Source organism: Ptychodera flava, chromosome 14, assembly GCF_041260155.1.
Source record: "Ptychodera flava strain L36383 chromosome 14, AS_Pfla_20210202, whole genome shotgun sequence".
Taxonomy (NCBI): domain Eukaryota; kingdom Metazoa; phylum Hemichordata; class Enteropneusta; family Ptychoderidae; genus Ptychodera; species Ptychodera flava.
The window spans coordinates 37,634,680-37,652,643 of record NC_091941.1 but is presented as its reverse complement, the minus strand read 5'-3'; the positions used below and the strand labels follow the sequence as shown (position 1 = coordinate 37,652,643).

At 34.4% G+C, this 17,964-nt stretch overlaps 1 protein-coding gene across 25 annotated transcripts in view; it reads left to right on the top strand.

Annotated features, from left to right (window-relative positions):
* Window positions 1-17,964, top strand: part of LOC139150367 (nesprin-1-like) — a 209,196-nt gene that overhangs the window by 22,871 nt on the left and 168,361 nt on the right. For 23 of the 25 annotated variants that reach the window (XM_070722704.1, XM_070722701.1, XM_070722698.1 and 20 more), the window contains exons 1-4: window positions 7,882-7,984; window positions 11,779-11,840; window positions 17,103-17,198; window positions 17,501-17,584. In XM_070722704.1, coding sequence (XP_070578805.1) covers window positions 7,897-7,984; window positions 11,779-11,840; window positions 17,103-17,198; window positions 17,501-17,584 — 330 coding nt within the window. In that variant the 5' untranslated portion in view covers window positions 7,882-7,896. Of the gene's footprint in view, window positions 1-7,881; window positions 7,985-11,778; window positions 11,841-17,102; window positions 17,199-17,500; window positions 17,585-17,964 lie in introns of those variants that run through there. The other 2 variants (XM_070722691.1, XM_070722693.1) reach the window with 1 other exon arrangement.

Sequence of the window (17,964 nt, the reverse complement as noted above, 5' to 3'; positions counted from 1 at the left end):
GTTGTAAGAACTACAGTTCGTCTGATTTGTGAAAAAGTGACAATAAAAACAGAAAAGAAGCCCAAGAGTATTTGTTGTATAAAGTTTATTTCATTGTCCAATACCAAAATGTGTTCTTTTTATCAAAATGTGCAGCTTTTTTTCCTTTTGTTCGGTCATTTCTGGCGTATTTCAATTTCAATTTGGAGATTAGAAGATGCAAACAATAAAACTGCAAAGAGTCCTCTGATTCATCATTATTTGTACATCAGCAGTGCTCTCTGCGAACAATCAGTCATGTATACAATCACATTGTCAATGCATGTGAGACAGGACTGTTCATCAGGTATTGTAGTCAAGTTTGGTGAAGACGTACAGATATATAATGAGAGACTACTATGTACCCATACTAAGGCATTATCTGAGCAATATGTCAAGTAGCTACATGCCTGGCTGTGTATCTGTACAGAGGCGTCGATAGATTGATATGTTAAATAGCTACATCATGTACATGCACTGCTCAGCTTGAGTCCTGCTAATGTCACTGTGATCATGTGCCATGATACAATGTTTCTCTTTGTAGTTTGGTTATTACGAGGCCTTTTTCAAGTTCTCCTTAAAGTATACGAGTGCACTGTTAATCCACCAACCCTTTTTACAACATGTATGCGTTGCTACTTTGCTAGGGTCATAGACTTTAAAGACTTTTGCAATATTCTAGTGTATATACCATGAACTTGAGGACACATATCCATTATATTCCAGGAGGGAAGAAGCAAGGCAAACCCCTCAATCAAGTGGACATAAGTATATACCAGTAATCATAAAAAAATTGTATTTCATAAATTTACATATATGTAAATTATGTATTATCATGCAAATTAGCCAACCCATAGTATTTCAGAATCATGAAGGTCACCCATTCAGATTCCATTCTGATAGGGTATTTAAACAAATATACAGGAAGAAGAGGACAAAAGAAAAAAATTATTTTTAGTATTAAAAGGTGTATATTTATGGGTAGTGATGGTGCCATCTGGCAGTAAACCAAAATAGTTGTACTTTTGCAAGTCAATAAAACATGAACAAGGTCTGTTATCTCTGTTATAGCATTAGTGAACTTGAAAAGTTCAGGGTTGTAACACATACTGGCAAAGAAAACAGAAGCAACCCTTTCCTTCGAAACTGAAAATTATGTTACAATTTTGCTCACCTGTCAACTAAATTATGCAATACTGCAGCACTGCAAGTTTTACAAATTTGCTTTTCTGGATAGAAAGCCAGGCATGCTTACTGCGTGGTCAAAATATTTGAGTTGACATACAAATGTGCTGACAAAGGACAAGAAGTGGTCGAGATTGTTGGTTTTTTTCCATCATTCTCTGTGTGACATACAAAAGATATTACACAAACCAACCAAGGCTACTCTCACATAACATTCATTGTACAAATACATGTCTAACTCCCTATGAAAGTTGAACAAGAGTCTGCTTGGTTTGTTACAATCAGATCTATCAAGTACATGCTTTACGTGATGACAAGTATTCTCTGAGACTGGTATATCAGACAGGAGTGTTGGAATGTAAAAATACACAATGTGTTTGTGTATTGATGGCTTGGATATTGTTCTTGTGAAAAACAAAGAGTTTGTTTTCAGGCCAAAAATTGAATTTTAAATTAAAAATTTTTTCGTCCCAAAATTGTGTTCATAAATGAGTCAAACGAAACTAGAGAGGTTAGTCATATTATATGACTCATATCATGTGAATATACAACAAAGTATGATATAAACAACTGTGTTGGATAGCAGAAGTTGCCTGCCAGGGTAATGAAATGTAGTTTGGTGCAATACAGGACACAAGTCTCCTCTCTTGGTCATTTTGCCATCATTGAGTACTTCATAATGTGAAAGCTGTCCCACTCAGCTCAGGTCATTTGTGAATGAGAACTCTCCCCTAAGGTCACCCGGGGGTCAAGAAAACAAAGGCATGGAGTTGCATAGAGTGGGAACCCCCGCAAGCAGGTTTTTTTTCCAAAGTCTACAGGAGAAAGTGGGCGGAATATTGAGCAGTCACTCAGAATTTGTACCCGCATTGGTTTACCCAAGGACAATACATATTTTGTTTTGTATGTGTTCAGGCTGCCAAGATTGATGGTGGGTAGACACCTGTACTATATGTGATATATTGATAGAGTCATCCTCCTCCAAAAAAAAGAACATACTTTTTGTCTTGAAATCAATGGTTGCTTTGGCTCTAGAAAGAAAAAGAAATACAGAAATGAATCAGTGGCGATATTTTCTTTAATTCCCGTTGAAAAGAAAGGTCATTAGCTCTGTGAGAGGTCTCCAATCATACAGCACGGCTTTTATGACATCATGTACTTTTAGGCAGCTTATGAAATTTATCTGTGGATGCTGTCAAGATGACACCTGTTGATTTTACGCTCATTAACCATAGCAGTGAGTAATAAGTGACATGTGTCTTCCTCATCAATAGTGTCATTTGTTTATGGTTTGTACTGTGATGGAATAAACGCTCACTAAGCCCCATTCACAAATCACCAAGGTAGAGCTGCAGCAATGGTAAAGCCACTAGATCAGTCTCCATGTAAAGTCAGGTAGTCGCAGACCCAGAGACAGGAATGTGTACATTTCATTGTCAGGGAATTAGCATTGTTTAAAGCACATGGTATTTCATTGAACTAGGAAAACGGCAAATCAATAAATTACAACATGCACACCATGTTTTTTCCCTCCTGAATTACAGTGGCATTTAACTTAAGCTCTGTAGTGTGTACACCGCTGTACATCAATTAATGGCAGCGTATGTTTGTGTCTAGCATTATAAGGGCATGCGTTTAAAATAGCCCTATGTGTCATACATGCATTTTATATTTGCAAAATTCACTTGGAGTACTATATTTAGCCATTTGTAGTTACCAGTTCAACTGACAAGCATACACGCAAGCTGTTGTGCACCATGAAAGCTATGGGACCCTAACCAAAGTCTGTTGCCACAGTCGCACACCCTGGTGCAGGAAATTCTATTAACCTGGCTTCCACAGGTGCATCTGTTGTACGGCAGCTTTTCCAGTTTGCGGTGGCATTACTTGTGAGTTGTATGTTGTGTGCACATTGCTGAGTCGGGAACTCGTAAAACTCTGTGATGTTGCGGAGAATTCGGAGACTCGGCAGAAAGAGCAGCAAAGGAGATGACGACAGGAAACAAGGCAGGGCCAGGCATGAGATGATGTATGTCCATGTTGATTTTAAGGTTGGATGTAAGTATCCAAACATGACAAGATAAGTTGATGTCAGGGCTGGAGTAATGGTAGAGATGTCATTATGTCCATGAGAAAACAGTCATCAAATGATAGTGTGACCCCATTCAGTGTGCACTTAGATGTATACCTGTACATGTATGTATAGTGATAATGCTATTGCTTGGTGGAAAATGCGGTTAAAGACTGCTTGTGTCAGTATACGGTGTGGTATAGCTTGGCAGTGCTGTTGAAAGTTATAAAGTAGTTTTACCTTTGCAGTTGATATGGCAATATTACCATCAGTATGTGTGGTAATTATTTGAACGGGCAAGACCCAGAAAGTTTGATGACACTGATACATACTGTGTACACTTTGAACATCTGTGAATGGATGATAGCTAGCATGTCTACATTTATTTGTATAATGTGGTCAGGAGATCATATTTTTCATTGCATTATCACTGCAATTACTCACTGAAATGTCGTGGTCTTATTTTTTGCATAAACTGGCAACTTTTTCCATATCTTTGGTGACATTGAGTTTGTCAACATCGAGTCAAGTCAGGTCGACTGACCCTTGCACTTGGGGGCAAGGTCAACGTGAAATGTGGGGAAACTCCCTCCCCGCAGAATATGCCTGGGAAAGTTGAACTGAGTTTTCATTGCAAGTTTGTGCAGTTTGCAGAGTAACCTTCTGCTCGTTAATGATGATATATTCATTTTGTCCAGGTTATGTAACTTTCAATTTATTTCTGGTCAACTTGCAGTTTATTGAACGTTGTTTAAAAGTGAACGTCAGGTGCAGTAAATCTAACATATGGTCGTTTTAAATGAAAAAAATAATTCATCTGTGCCAGAAAGTGAGAATACATTTTAAAAAGTCATATTGAAAAATTTTGTGTAAATTACACAAATTTACTTGAAGATAGTGAGTTTAATGCAGTGTTGCAATATTACAAATATTACGAAATAGTGACATGTTACAAATGACAGCTGTCCATGGACAAAGTAAGATGATTATTCTTTGAGTTACGAAAGAATCTGACAAAAGAATCCATTGACATGTCATGACAATCATATCTTTACATGTGAAGGTTATCTGATAAAACAGCATGTTCATGGTTGTTGTACTTTTAACAGGCGTTATGCTATTGAGCCACAATCGACCGAGAGCCATGGACATGTGATGGCGTGGTAAATCATGCCTTGTGTTCCAACATGAGGAATCTCATTTGTCGGGTTCAGTTCAAGCTATTGTTTGATCAGGATTTGAAATCAATAGTTGCTACAATAGGGTTATTGTCAAGTGGTCTATTTCATGGTTGGACTTTGTCACTAGAACCATTCATTTATAGCATATTGGTCACCGCTCAGACAATGTTAGAACACCAAACATAGCTCTTTAAATATTTTCAATGTGAATTTGAAAGTTTTGTCATTTTGTTATTGTTGATTTTGTTGATTATTTATTTGCCAACTTAAAAAAAGACAATTTTGTTTGGTATATTCAGTGCAAGTAACAAAAGATAAACTCTTATCATTGCCTCAGTAGCAATACCATCCATACCACTACACTTTCAGCATACAGCTGTCTTCATTACCTTCAGCTTACTTTCTATCCATTCAAAAATATTGGTTTTCTGACGGTGGTCACAAAATTAATTTCAAATGGACAGGTTTTTTTGCATAAGCAGTCTTAAATCTAATTATCAATGATATGTAAACTGAATATGTCAACATATACATTATTGCATTCAAACTAAGCAGCAAATGTTAATCTATGAAATATTAAAAAGCAAACAAAGTGAGGAAATTTAATTTCTTTGGAGCAAGTGCGGCAGGTTTGGTGTACGTGACATGTTCCAGTTGGACTGTATCATCAGTAGAACGCTATGAATTAAGTATTCAGGTCATTACTAATGGCAACCAAACTATGAGGGTAATATATTTCATGGACAATGCTGGTTTGGACATTTGAGAAGTTTATTAAGTGAACTTTAGTAGGATTGCTTGCATTTTTTGATCAAAGGAAAAAAAGAAAAGGGTTTGTTTGCTCCTTGTTTTGCTTTGTGCGAGTTTTTGACTTCAAAGTCTGTAGACAATATGAGGGTGTGAAACTTTGATTGTCAGGGCTACCTTTGTGATTCCTTGGAGGTATCTTCAGCATTATTTACATTGTTTGGACTACAGGTTGTGATGGACTCATTTGGATACTAGTAGAGTTTGTACTCTCTTGCCATGAGGAAAATTGAAAATTCAATTCTTTTTCTAACTCAAGTTAACATAGAATGATACTTATTTCAATGCAAGACATCAGTAGAAAACCCTTATTCTGTCCAAAAATTGCACAATGTGTCCAGATTTTAATTCTCGGTTATGAAAAATAATTGTGAAAATTTCCTATAAGCAAAGTGTGAGTGGAACTTGTTCATTTGTAAGGTGTGTACTACATGTAGATATACATGAATGTCATGTTTGTTTGGTGGAGGCATATTGAGTAGATATGCAAATATTTTGGAATGATTGATGATGTACTGTAGATAAGTGATAGGGTAGAAAGATGTGCATGTACATTTACACTTTGGCTTTGAACCTCACATCAGCTTTTAACTCAAACTTTCAGTCCATGGTCAGGATTTAATCAATGATAATTTGATATCGTTTTTGTGCTAAAGGGATTGTAACTGTAACATGCAGTAATATTTCCGATATTTCTGTTCTACAGTTTTGACTTTTTCCTAAAATACGCTGATCTACAAACACCAGGCATGGTTAACAATATTGTTATTGTTGGCAGATGAATTCCTGTCTTGACTAAAGCAAGCATAACATTGGAAGGCTGTGTTAACAAATTGAAAACATTGGCATTTTATTATAGTTTTGGAAGTATAATAAGAAACTGTATTTGACAAACAGGAAAAATTTCTGAAATACATAGAAAGGCTGCAGCGAATGGAGCTTTCATTGGTTCAGACAGTATCAGTTGGAATACACAATGCATATACATGTATCTGTGCATAAAACATTTATTGTTATTCTGTCACTAGAAAGTTCTAGTACATAGATAATATATCAAATTAAAGAAAATTTCTCTGTTTTCTAAAGTGTAGAGGTTACACATAAGTGATTTTTAAATCAGAGGCTGTACTCTTGTGTCGTTCTTTCACTAAAGTGTCAAATAATAAAAAAGCAATTCAGCGGGGTAATAATTATCTGTTTATTACCCTGACACACTTACATGATATATATCCAGTATTTATGTGTGTTATGGTAGATGTCTGTACAGATTTTTGTACTTGTGCATCTTTTAATTTTTAAAGAGTAGAGAAGTGAACTTCTTACTTTTATTTGTTTATAAAGTTTCATTACAATTACTTAATATCCTTTCATACAGACAAGTTGTTGAAAACTTTGATTGCTGTAAAATGGCAATGTACACAGATTCAAAGTATACAACAAACTACATGTATATGAGTGACTTGAACAAAAAGTGGTCCAGGCAACTGATTTCTTAATTTCATTTATATATTTAAAACCCCTAAGAAATCTCCTCTTTGTTGATAAGCTGACTGACTTTTTTCGGAACAATTTGCTGTAAATATTAATTCAGGCCCATGGATACCACATACATGTACAAGAAGGAAAAACTTTGGAAATAGAAAAGTGTTGCAAATGTCAAACTTAGAGGTGATATTCTTGAACCATATACTGTTGGCTAAAGTAGTAACTAACTGTGTGTCGCTGCATTTTGTGTGCTTTGCAGTGGTTGATTGTTATGAAATCGTATGTTTATGGTCAATCATGATACATGTAATGTGTTTGTTGGTAGAGTGTGACAGACTTTTTAAAAACACACTCTACACATGCATATTTGACAAATTGAATGGGAGAACATTTATGTATGAGAGAGCTCCACAGAATCTTTAGACTTACCCTAATGGTGTTGATCAGCAGCAATACATGTAGCTTCCAATGAAAGTTCCAGTTTTAGTCAAAGTGTAGGATATGTCACCAGGGTTCATCTCTTCTACACGTCTTTGGATAACATAAAATACCTCCCAGTTTTGACAGAAAAGTTTGTGTGTTTTTTTTTTCCTGTATAAATTTGTATTCTATGCAATTCTCAAGTTGAACAGAGAATAACATACACATGTCAAAAACCTGTGATTCAAGGTACATTGCATTCATTGGACCTTTCTAGTAAAAACATTCAGATGTCAGTATGTGCAGTAATTGTACTGGAGTCACTAACATCATGAATTTCTAGTGTGTAAGATAGGAAAAGAATAGTTCAAATATTTTGTAGATATGTTAATGTAGATGCTCCTTATGTAAATGAAGGCTTATTTTAAAGAATAAGTTGGACCTCCTGTGGAGCTGACAGTGGTATGATATCACAACCACAGACCATTTGTTGGTCATCATAGATGGTCATTCTACACCAGGCACACAAACAGATAGAGTGTCTCGGAGGCTAATTGAGGTCAAAGGTCAAAAAGTTCACAAACATAACACTTTCCTGTGTTGTCACCACTGGGATCCAAAGTGTGTATGTGGAAAGACCATGGCCGCGAGTGGCTGATATTTTTGAATGTTTTCCTTGACCTACATGGATATAAATGTACAGTTTACATTCGATACGCTGTCAAAGTGATGGAATGTGAATGGAAAAAGCGTCGCTCTGGAGATCGCCACTGGCAAACTTTGTATGAGGAGTTTCCAGAGGGATGGATACTCAGAAGTAAGACATTTAGATTCTGGAAATGTTTTTGTGTTATGCTTTGATACTTTCTGTTCTATGGGAATACAGTGTATTTTATGTTTCATCCAAGAAGTCTTGTCTGGAGTGAGTTCAACTTTTGGGAAACGTTTAAACTTGGAGTCTTTGCTTAAAAGTATCAAGTTAGCAATGATAATTTTTATCTCTGTTTCTTGGGAACCGTTTATCAAAATTTAATTATTTTGCGAGTAATGCCGTGATATAATTATTGATTTCACTTATCAAGGCATGACATGTATAGTGAAGGTATATCAATGATGTGTAGAGTGTGTTGATCCGGGCCCTATTAAAGGATAAAGTTTGTTTCTTGCAGTCAGGAGGTTGAAGAACCGTCGATATCCAGCGTATATTCATCAATAGTTTATTTCAATGCACAAATTTGCCAGGAAAGTAGTCTTACGCCATCCTGCAAATTCTCATTAGCATACTAGTACTCCGTACAGGAATGTGATTAGAAAATATGATATTGTTACGTCGGTAAAATAAGAAGATTGGTGTTTTCTGAAAAGTCTACGTCATTTATTCACTCACTGCATATTGTACAGTTCTGTGATGAAACCTCTCCTGAGAGCCAGTCAGGTGTCTATAATTAGTTTTCTTTATCATGCTGTGGCTGTGTGGTTTATCATGGTGCACATATGCTTTGAGTAGATAGGGTCATTGTATTTGCCAATTAATCTTGAATAATCTTCTAGAATTTATTTTCATTTGTTTGCTGCAGTGCAGTGGTGTTATATTTATATACTGTGAGTTGACCGATGTCGTATGTTCCTGTATTACAACACAATTTCGTATATGTCCCATACTTTATCGTAAAGGAAGTATTTCAGATAAGCATAAGTCATTCGTGGCCATTCTGCTATGCCAACTGTCTGGATATGAGCCTGTATCTCCAAAATCTGATGCAGCCCAAAGTAGTATAAGCAAGAGTGATTTCTGTTAAAAAACTGGTTTATCTAATACTAGCTTGGTAGATTACATGTGCTGTGCTGTGGTTTGAAAGTATCCACAATTCTGATATTGAATATCCAATGTGTTATTGCTGGTATGTTTGTATATGTATTGTGCCTATGACCATGATTAACACACATACAGAGAGCCATCTCTTTTCTAACATTTGTTAGTGTTGGTGTAATTCCACCTTTGGATTTTGGATACATGGGAAGACGATACCAAATTATTGCAAAATCTAAATGGAAGCAGTATTTCAGTATTTATCAATTTGCTGGTACATCCAGTGTTCAGTGCCTAGCCAGATCATGTAGCATTAAAAATGATAGTTCTTTGCCAGTCCTCCATAAACTTAATTATCTTGTAAGTATGTATAGGGATTATATTACAGTCTAACTATAACTGTGTCAACTCTGGGTCACTCGTGTTTTCATGTCCTGCGAACAAAATTCCAAATTTATATTATATATAAGGTCAGAAGGAATACCATCAATTAGGTGTGAGAGTTTGAACTCTCAGTCTCAGAGACAAATATGATATTCAGGGGCCTGGGCCAGCTTATATCAAAAGTGCTTTGCTCTCATTTGTCCTCAAACAAAACACAAATCACGCATTTTGTGAGCATGCTCAGTTGTGTTTGTGTTGGCAGGGCAACATAATGATTTATTTCGGCAATAATTGTTGGAGAGGGTTATCATTTCACCCCAAATTCTCTTGTCAATCATTTCAAAACTTCATATGTACATTTGATCACAATGTTGTATAACAACAAAAGGCACTCTAAAGTATGTTATTAAAGAAAAAAACATTTTATAGTGTTTTTTTTGCAAAGTACACAAAGTAGTTCTGTGTAAGTTTGGCAGAATGTGTCCAAAGTTCATTTATATGTACATATTAACAAATAACACACAAGAAGAGTGAAAGAACCCATCAGTTCCATTTACCATGGTGTAGGGATTCCAAGTGACAATGTGAAATTTTTGATAAACAGCTAAAGTATCCTCTTGTATTTTAATGTATCCATCTGTTAACTTTTTTGAAATTAATTTGTGTCACTTGATTCTGTCCCCTGTGATAACTTCAACCAGCATATCGTAATGAGCAAAGCTGAGTCACTGCAAGCTGACCTTGATTATTTATTGGCTGTATGTCATGAAGTGATATTATTTCAGTATCATATTGCATGTGACAATTTGTCTTCATAAGACATGGTATGTGGTATACAGTGATGCAGTTATAGATTACCAGTAATCATAACTGTGGATTTTATCAACAGACAGTTTGTACAAGAACCTTTACTAGTAATACATGTAGTACAAATATTTCATGAAAATTTTTGAGTGGCTTTTACACAATTAGGCTGTAAAATTTAAATATTTTAGTGATTAAAAGTAAATGTCATCATAATCTTTCATAAAGTCAAATTTGCCCCAATTTTTGCTGTATTGGAGATATTTGTGTTACTAATAGTTTCAGCAGGCAATTAGTTTTGAATTTGCAGGTATATTATATTGTGTAATTGATGAACACAGAGTGAGATCAGGTTGTTTTGCCATTGCACACTATATTATATACGTGTACATAAAGTTTGTACCTGAAATAAATCAGTTTTTAATTGAAAAACAGAAAAACGTAGTCCAAACTCAACACTGATCTTAAAAAGGTATGTTTACTTTGTATACTGTAATAATCTAAAAATTCTATTTCATAATGATATTATAATGTAAGTATTCCCCCTCCATAAATTAAGTTTCTTAACTCGTTGAAAACTGTTCAGCAAACGATGAGTCATTTGTCATACAGTATATTGGTAAATGTTTAAATTGTAAAGTGATTGAAAAGTTAGGACTTTTATGCTTCACTTCAATTTCATAATGCCATTAATAGAATTATGCAGACTTTCTCCATTCTCTTGTGTTATTTGTGGTCATTTTTTTCTGTGTTTACTGTATAATCCTATGGTCATGTCATACACAGTGCTCTTAAGCAGAATGTGATAGATCTGAATTAACTAGATAAGGTGGAATACACTTGACACTTGTCCTCTTGGAAATTACAAAGAGACATCAAACTGAGTAAAATACATAAAAAAACAAATCAGCAGGAATGATATATTTAAAAAGATATATTTTGATTTGAAGAGTATGCGACATAATTAGTGTGAGCGATGAGGAGGTATCGTGTTTACCCTTTGGTAATGTCATCGCCATGGTGATCAAGTGCTTGACATTAGATATGCTTTTCAGACTAAAAGTTTTAACCAGTGTATGGATGCTTGGAGTAACAATGATATATGTAAATTGGCAGGAATGGCAAATTGGAATATTTTATATTTGAATATATTTATTTTAAGCAATGTAGTTTATTTCATTACAAGCACATACTCCTGTGATTAAATGTGACAGTGAAATGTTAAGAAGCACCCATAGACTAGTACTAACCATAGACTAGTACTAACCGTAGACTAGTACTAACCATAGACTGGTACTAACCATAGACTAGTACTCTTACAGCAGTCATGTGCCAAACAGCACTGTCAGTATAACAGCTCACCATAATGAATCATTTAAAATGTACAGATGTACACAGAGACCAGCCTTAGAAAAATATTTACAGTGCAAGTATTTTGCAGCGAATTACATGTAGTTCATAAATATTTCAACTTATGTGACAGAGAGCAAGTCCACCATCCTTTGATTGTGTGAATTTAAAAAAATGAAGATAATTAGTAAAGTGATTTATAGTTTCATCTTGTAGTTTCCGCTTCACTCATTTTTAAACTTTTAATTGATTTTTATTTTCAGATGAGCAAGAATTAGTTCAAAAGAAGACGTTTACAAATTGGATGAATTCAATTCTTGCCAAGGTAAGTATTCTTAAACATTTTTGCAGTTTTACGTCCACCTTTTTGCCGATACTTGCTTGTTGACAGAGTATTGGTGCATTGGATTTAAGAAAGCTGTCTGCAACTGATTAGGGAAACAGTTTTGAAGAATCCATAATGACAAATATATATTTTATTTGAAGTGGTTGGGAGCCTTTGTCTCATGTAGGACTGTAAATCACGCAATAGGAACACTGCACAACATCAATTATAATGTCCACATGTGTTTTTATAAAGTGTATCATTAAATAAGAATACATAATTGGCAACCTTCAAATCACAGCCTGTAGCTGTGAGTTTGTCTGTAGATTTATAGCTTTCAATACAATGGTATGGAGCAATGCCAAGAGACGCCATGCATGTCAAGACATTGCTTTCCACACCTCTAGTTTTGTCCCATTGAAGGAAACAATACCAGTGTAGCACATTAAAATAAATAAAAGTACCTTATTTTAGACTACTTTCTGTGTAACTCTTTCCATTTAGGACCATTGGGGAAACAGTTATGGACTAAACTTTGGTCTTCATTCGTTTGCCTATTTTACCCCCTGAGTTTTCTGTAATATTCCTTGTCAAGCATCGATAAATTCTACTCATTTTTGCTGCAAATAATAAAATCCTCTTCCTTTCTCCGAATTGAGAGCAGTCAAATTGAACTCTGCAATTCAGGAAAGCTCATTTCAACTCAAAGACTGCAGAAGCAGTGGCTACAATAATTTTGCAGTCAGTATACACTGCACATGTACAGGTACATTTGAAGGTAGTATGTGCCTCAAATATGAGTGACTGAAACTTTTGTTCAAACTTTCCTCACTGAAATTTTCAACCGTTCTCTTACCAAATTAAGAACAAAATCAGGAGTGACCGTGTGAAGTTTGGTACCAGGGAAAAATAATTACTGGGCATTTACAGTATTTGAAATTCAAAATGACTGCCATCCCTGTGTTAACTCTGTGCGGAAAAATAAAATATTTGATTTCAAAAAACTAAGGTGTGAAAACTTTTCTGACACCAAGAGCTTTAAAACAAACCTCCACAAGTGGAAGATCAGAATGTCTGTCCTGAGATGCATTCTGCCTTAGTAATGGAGTCCTCCTGAGTATTGCTTGTGTCAATTTCATGATTCAAAATTTTATCCTGATAACTTTGAGATTTGAGGGAAATTAGAAGAACTCACAAATTTTTATCTCATTTGTTGTTTCGGATGATAAAGTTCTTGCAGACTTTTCAAAATGAAAAAAAGTAATGTAATCCCAATAATATGGTACAATACATGCATGTATTGTTATGTAAATCTATTGTACTTAGAGGTTTTTATGATCAACAGGAGGACTGTTCAGTAATTGATGCAGTAATAAATGCTGGTCTTCTCTGCATTAAAGCCTGCAACTTTCAACTGAAATGCTATTTTCTGATGATATTAAATTTCAAACAAATTATTTATCTCGCTCATTAGCAAGTGGTTGACCCAATAGAATCAGCTTTGGCTCGGCAAATGTATTTGCTTTTCTACTTTAAGTTTTCATCCACTATTTTCAGAGTGTGATTTCATGTTTACAAGATGAGATCATGAAGATTTTAAAAATAGTATTTCACCCTTTCATGTGTGATGAGTGACATTTTGTCCTCCCTTCAGAAAACATTCTTTCAAGTAGTCTAGTTTACACCAGAAAGGCCAGCAAATATAATTAGTAGTTTAATTTTTACATGTATGGTTTTATCCACTGTACAACCATGCTAAATGAAAGACATGTCCTGGTAGAATTGAACAGCATGAATGCCACAAAGTAGAATACTTGTATAAAGGGTACGTATGATTTACACTGTAACACCACACAGAATCTGATTTGTGCATTAAACTGCGTGTATGATGGTAAAATGATGATTTTTCATACATTATTGTCAACCTGATAGACATATACAGAGTTTTTTATAAACTGTCATCTGTGTCAGTTCACTATTAAGTACATCTCTACGCATTCATAAATATACATGTATATTAAATAGTATAAATTCTATAATCATATTAATGATAAAGTACATAATATCCAAATTATGTCTATCTGTATAAATGCACAAAATCTAGAGAACATTGTCTGCATAATTTGTAAAACAGATTCCTTGATATCATCTGTTCTTTGAGTCAGAAATATACTTCCTAACCTGGCAGTGTGTTTCACAGCTGTCAATGATGGCCACTGATAAACTAAACTGTTGGGGCGGTCATTTGATTTTATGTGACAAATGTCCATGTGTATTCAACTCGTTATTTACTCTTTAGCACATCAATGTGTCAGTTGTATTTGTAATCAGCATGAAAAGAAGAGGTGAACTTGTTAGTCAGGTCAGTCTACAGTCAGAGTTTAACCGCAGGTTATTAAATTTCTCTTATTTTAATTTAGGAGAGTACCAGTTTTTATGTAGTTGGCTCTCAGGTCACATTGCCATCTTAACATTACCCTGACCTGAAAATGTTTATGTTTAATGGTTACTAAAATTAGTTACATGTACATGAGAAGTAAAAAAGATAGAGGTGACATAAAAAGGTGGCATGAAATCTGCAAAGATATCAGTGAAATTGACAAAATATGCTTTGTAATACAATAATCAGTGTAGAGTACATCTGCCCCTCCTTCAAATTCTATTTTGTTGTTTTTTATTACTTTTACATGTAATCCAAAATACTGTATTAAAAACAAGTCTGACTGAAATTCACAGTTGTTCATTATCATTTCCAGTTGTTGACTGAAGAAAGTTGCCATATTTTTTTGGAGTTGAAAATATAAAAAATGAATATCATCATTGATCTGTAAATGTTTCAGGACAGTGGGCATAAAGTGAATGAGTAATGCCCCAGAATAACAACTACAAAAGTACATCAACTCAGACAGGGTTTTATCAAATTTCACAATTTAAAGCATAGCGAATATCAGCCAACAATGGCTAGTCTTGCCTGCATCCATCGTATGTTTTGATCTGTAAAAATTAAAGCCTACATTAAATTTATCACTAGCTAAAGATGAAATTTCAATTATTGAGATTGCCATCTCATTTTGACCAATTCATAATTCAATACAGCTTTTGATAAAAATGCTTCACTGAATATCCTACCGTTTATATTGGTGACAGTTCATCATACATGTACATGTATGCCCACATTGATATAGATCTGTACAGAGATATGCAATAATAAAAATCATCAAAAATATCCCAAGTTAAAACTTTGTGATAGTCATATCTCAAAGCCTAGCACCGTGTACTTGCAGTGTAGTGTAGTATATCATATGTTATCTAATCTAGTGGCTAACCGGTTATTAAAACTGTGTTCAGTTATAGAATTCACAGAATATAGGTCGGTTTTCTTGAATTGTGTTCACAGTAATTGATTTTCACCTTTACTTCTATTTACATTTACAATGTATTACAAATCAATGTCCCGTGAAAATCCCACAAATATGATAAAATTTATTTCAATTACATGTAACATTTCCATGATCAAATTGTATTTTTTCTGTTAAGAGACATATTTTGCTTTCCAGTTTAAAATTTAGTTTTGGGAAATTTTCTATACATGTAAATATATACAGTATATGTAACGAGAGAAAATGACAATGTCTGTATCACTATTAACATTATTGATGATATGGAGAGTAAGCTGTCTGTACAATTCAATGGCTAATTGTTTAGGGGAAGCAACCATCGTTAAACAGACCAACCAGACATGAAAAATTTTCTGAAGTACTTCTTCATTTTGCTTGATTTTACCTGACCTGGGATCCATCCATCTTGATTTCTGTTTGACGTGAGGTTTTCATGAGTTCAGATGACCCTTGCCTCGGTGAGAAGGTCATCTGAGGACAGAATTGTAGTATTACATACCTTAGTTACAAAGGCAGGCAAAACCTAATTCTGTTTGTACGGCAGATTTTCAACATATTGAAAGGATTCCGTTCTATGTTATGAATTCTTTGAATATTAAACAAGTTTGTATTTGCTGTTACAATATTATGACACTTTTTTCATCTTGAGAGATATATTGACATGTTCCTTGTATAGATTTCATAATATTATCATTACATATTTGAATTTGAGTTCATCACTATTTGTTTTGAAAGAAAATATGGAAGAAGAGAGAAAAAAGAACTAAAACATGGTACCGCCAGAAACAACAAAAACGTGATAGATTTCCTTGGTTGCCCATTGAAATGTACGCAAAGCAAACAGTAGAACAAGCAAAGTATACTATATGTATGGTATATGCATTTCAATGGGGAAATACTCCTGTAGTGTTGAGTTTTGTTGGTGTAAATTCATATTTTCAACTGTGTGAGATTACGTTTGCGAGATAATGATAATTAATATCAAATCAGAAAGAAAAGCTGATAGCAAGTAAATCCTCTTTAATTATATGACTCATAAAAATGTTGTAAGGATTAACACATAATGTTAGAGTGATGTGCGTATGTCACAAATGTTAGTGTTTATCAGATTATTATTTTTATTGAACTCTATTAACTGGAGCTTTGCATGAATTTGCTATCATTTTTGCTCTGTTTGTGAAATTCAATTTCTTGTTTTCATTTGAAAACCATGTAGAATCATATCAAAATGCCCAGTGTCCTACTTGTCAACACATCCTGTATATATGTGTAATTTCAAGCATTATTGTTGACAAATGAATTCTAGTCCAGACCGGAATTCATTCGTCAACAATAACACTAGATATTGCACAGAATGCGTTTGTTTGTGAGTATGATAGTGATATCGAGATGAATTTCAAAACACTTCGAAGAGAAGTAGGAAAAAATATACTTGCTTTCTAGAAGAATGTAAATGCAAATATTATCAAAAGTAAGAGCTATTGTCTCTCTGACAAGGTTGTGACATCTCATGGTATCTGCTATTCTACTCCATTAAAATCCTCCTATCTAACATTATTGTAGAATAATGGATAAGGAAAAAGAATATTCGGTTATCTCATTTTATGTGTTCAGAGTTATTGTTCTATTAAAATAACAGACCTTTGGCACAGAACGATAGTGATTTCTACAGACTTTTTCATATCTGCAAATCTATGTATTTCTTTCAGTTGATATCCAACACTACGATACTGTCAATACAACTGTCAGCAAAGTTAACAATCCTCACACAGCCACAACAAATCTGTGTTCTAGGGAAAAGTAGTGTTTAACATCATAATCTTGTACATAATCTGATCTTGTCTGGATTCTTTTTGTGTTGCAGAGAAACCCACCATTGCAAATCAATGAATTGTTTGAAGACATTAAAGATGGCACCAAACTTCTGGCACTCCTTGAAACTGTATCAGGAGAAAAATTGGTAAGCTAAGGATACATGTTCCTTCTATTAGGCTAGTATCAGTGTCATAGCAGATTTTCAACTCTGCAGAAATTAATCCAAAGATGGATTGTAGATGATTTCAAATGTCAAAGTAGACCAAAATGAAGAGGAATTTGCAGTGCTTTTGGAATTTGCAACATTTTGAGACCAGTTGCAGTAGTTTCACCCAGTTCTAACCATAAACAAGTCTACATGATTGAAAGCTGACAATAAAATAGTAATCCACATACAGTATAGCTATATCAATAAATCCCAAACATGTTTGTCTTTGTCATTTACAGCGATATGAGAAAGGAAAGAACTTGCGAAGGTTACATTTTCTCAGCAACACCAAGACAGCTCTGGAATTCCTGGAGAAAAAGAAGGTACAAACCATTATTTTTATTTGTACTCTGAGTGAGTAGATTATACAAACTTTAAAAGGTTGTGAGCAGATGTTTCCCCATTGATCAAAAACCCATTCCAGACAACTTCCGTTTAGACTCAGGGGCTATGGAAAGCAGGTATTATGGACAAAGATTTGATCCCAGTTTACAAGAAGATGAAAAGTAATTATGAAATTCAAAATGGTTCACAGACTCTTACACAATTTTAAAAACTGTTCATTGTATCATTTGCTAAATATAGAGCAATATTCTGTTGCATTCTGTTCACTGAAGTTTGTTTGAGTCAGATTATGCACTTGTGCTGCAGTAAAGTCAAAATGATTAAAAACTGAATGGTGACCACTTATTCTCCGTGTAAA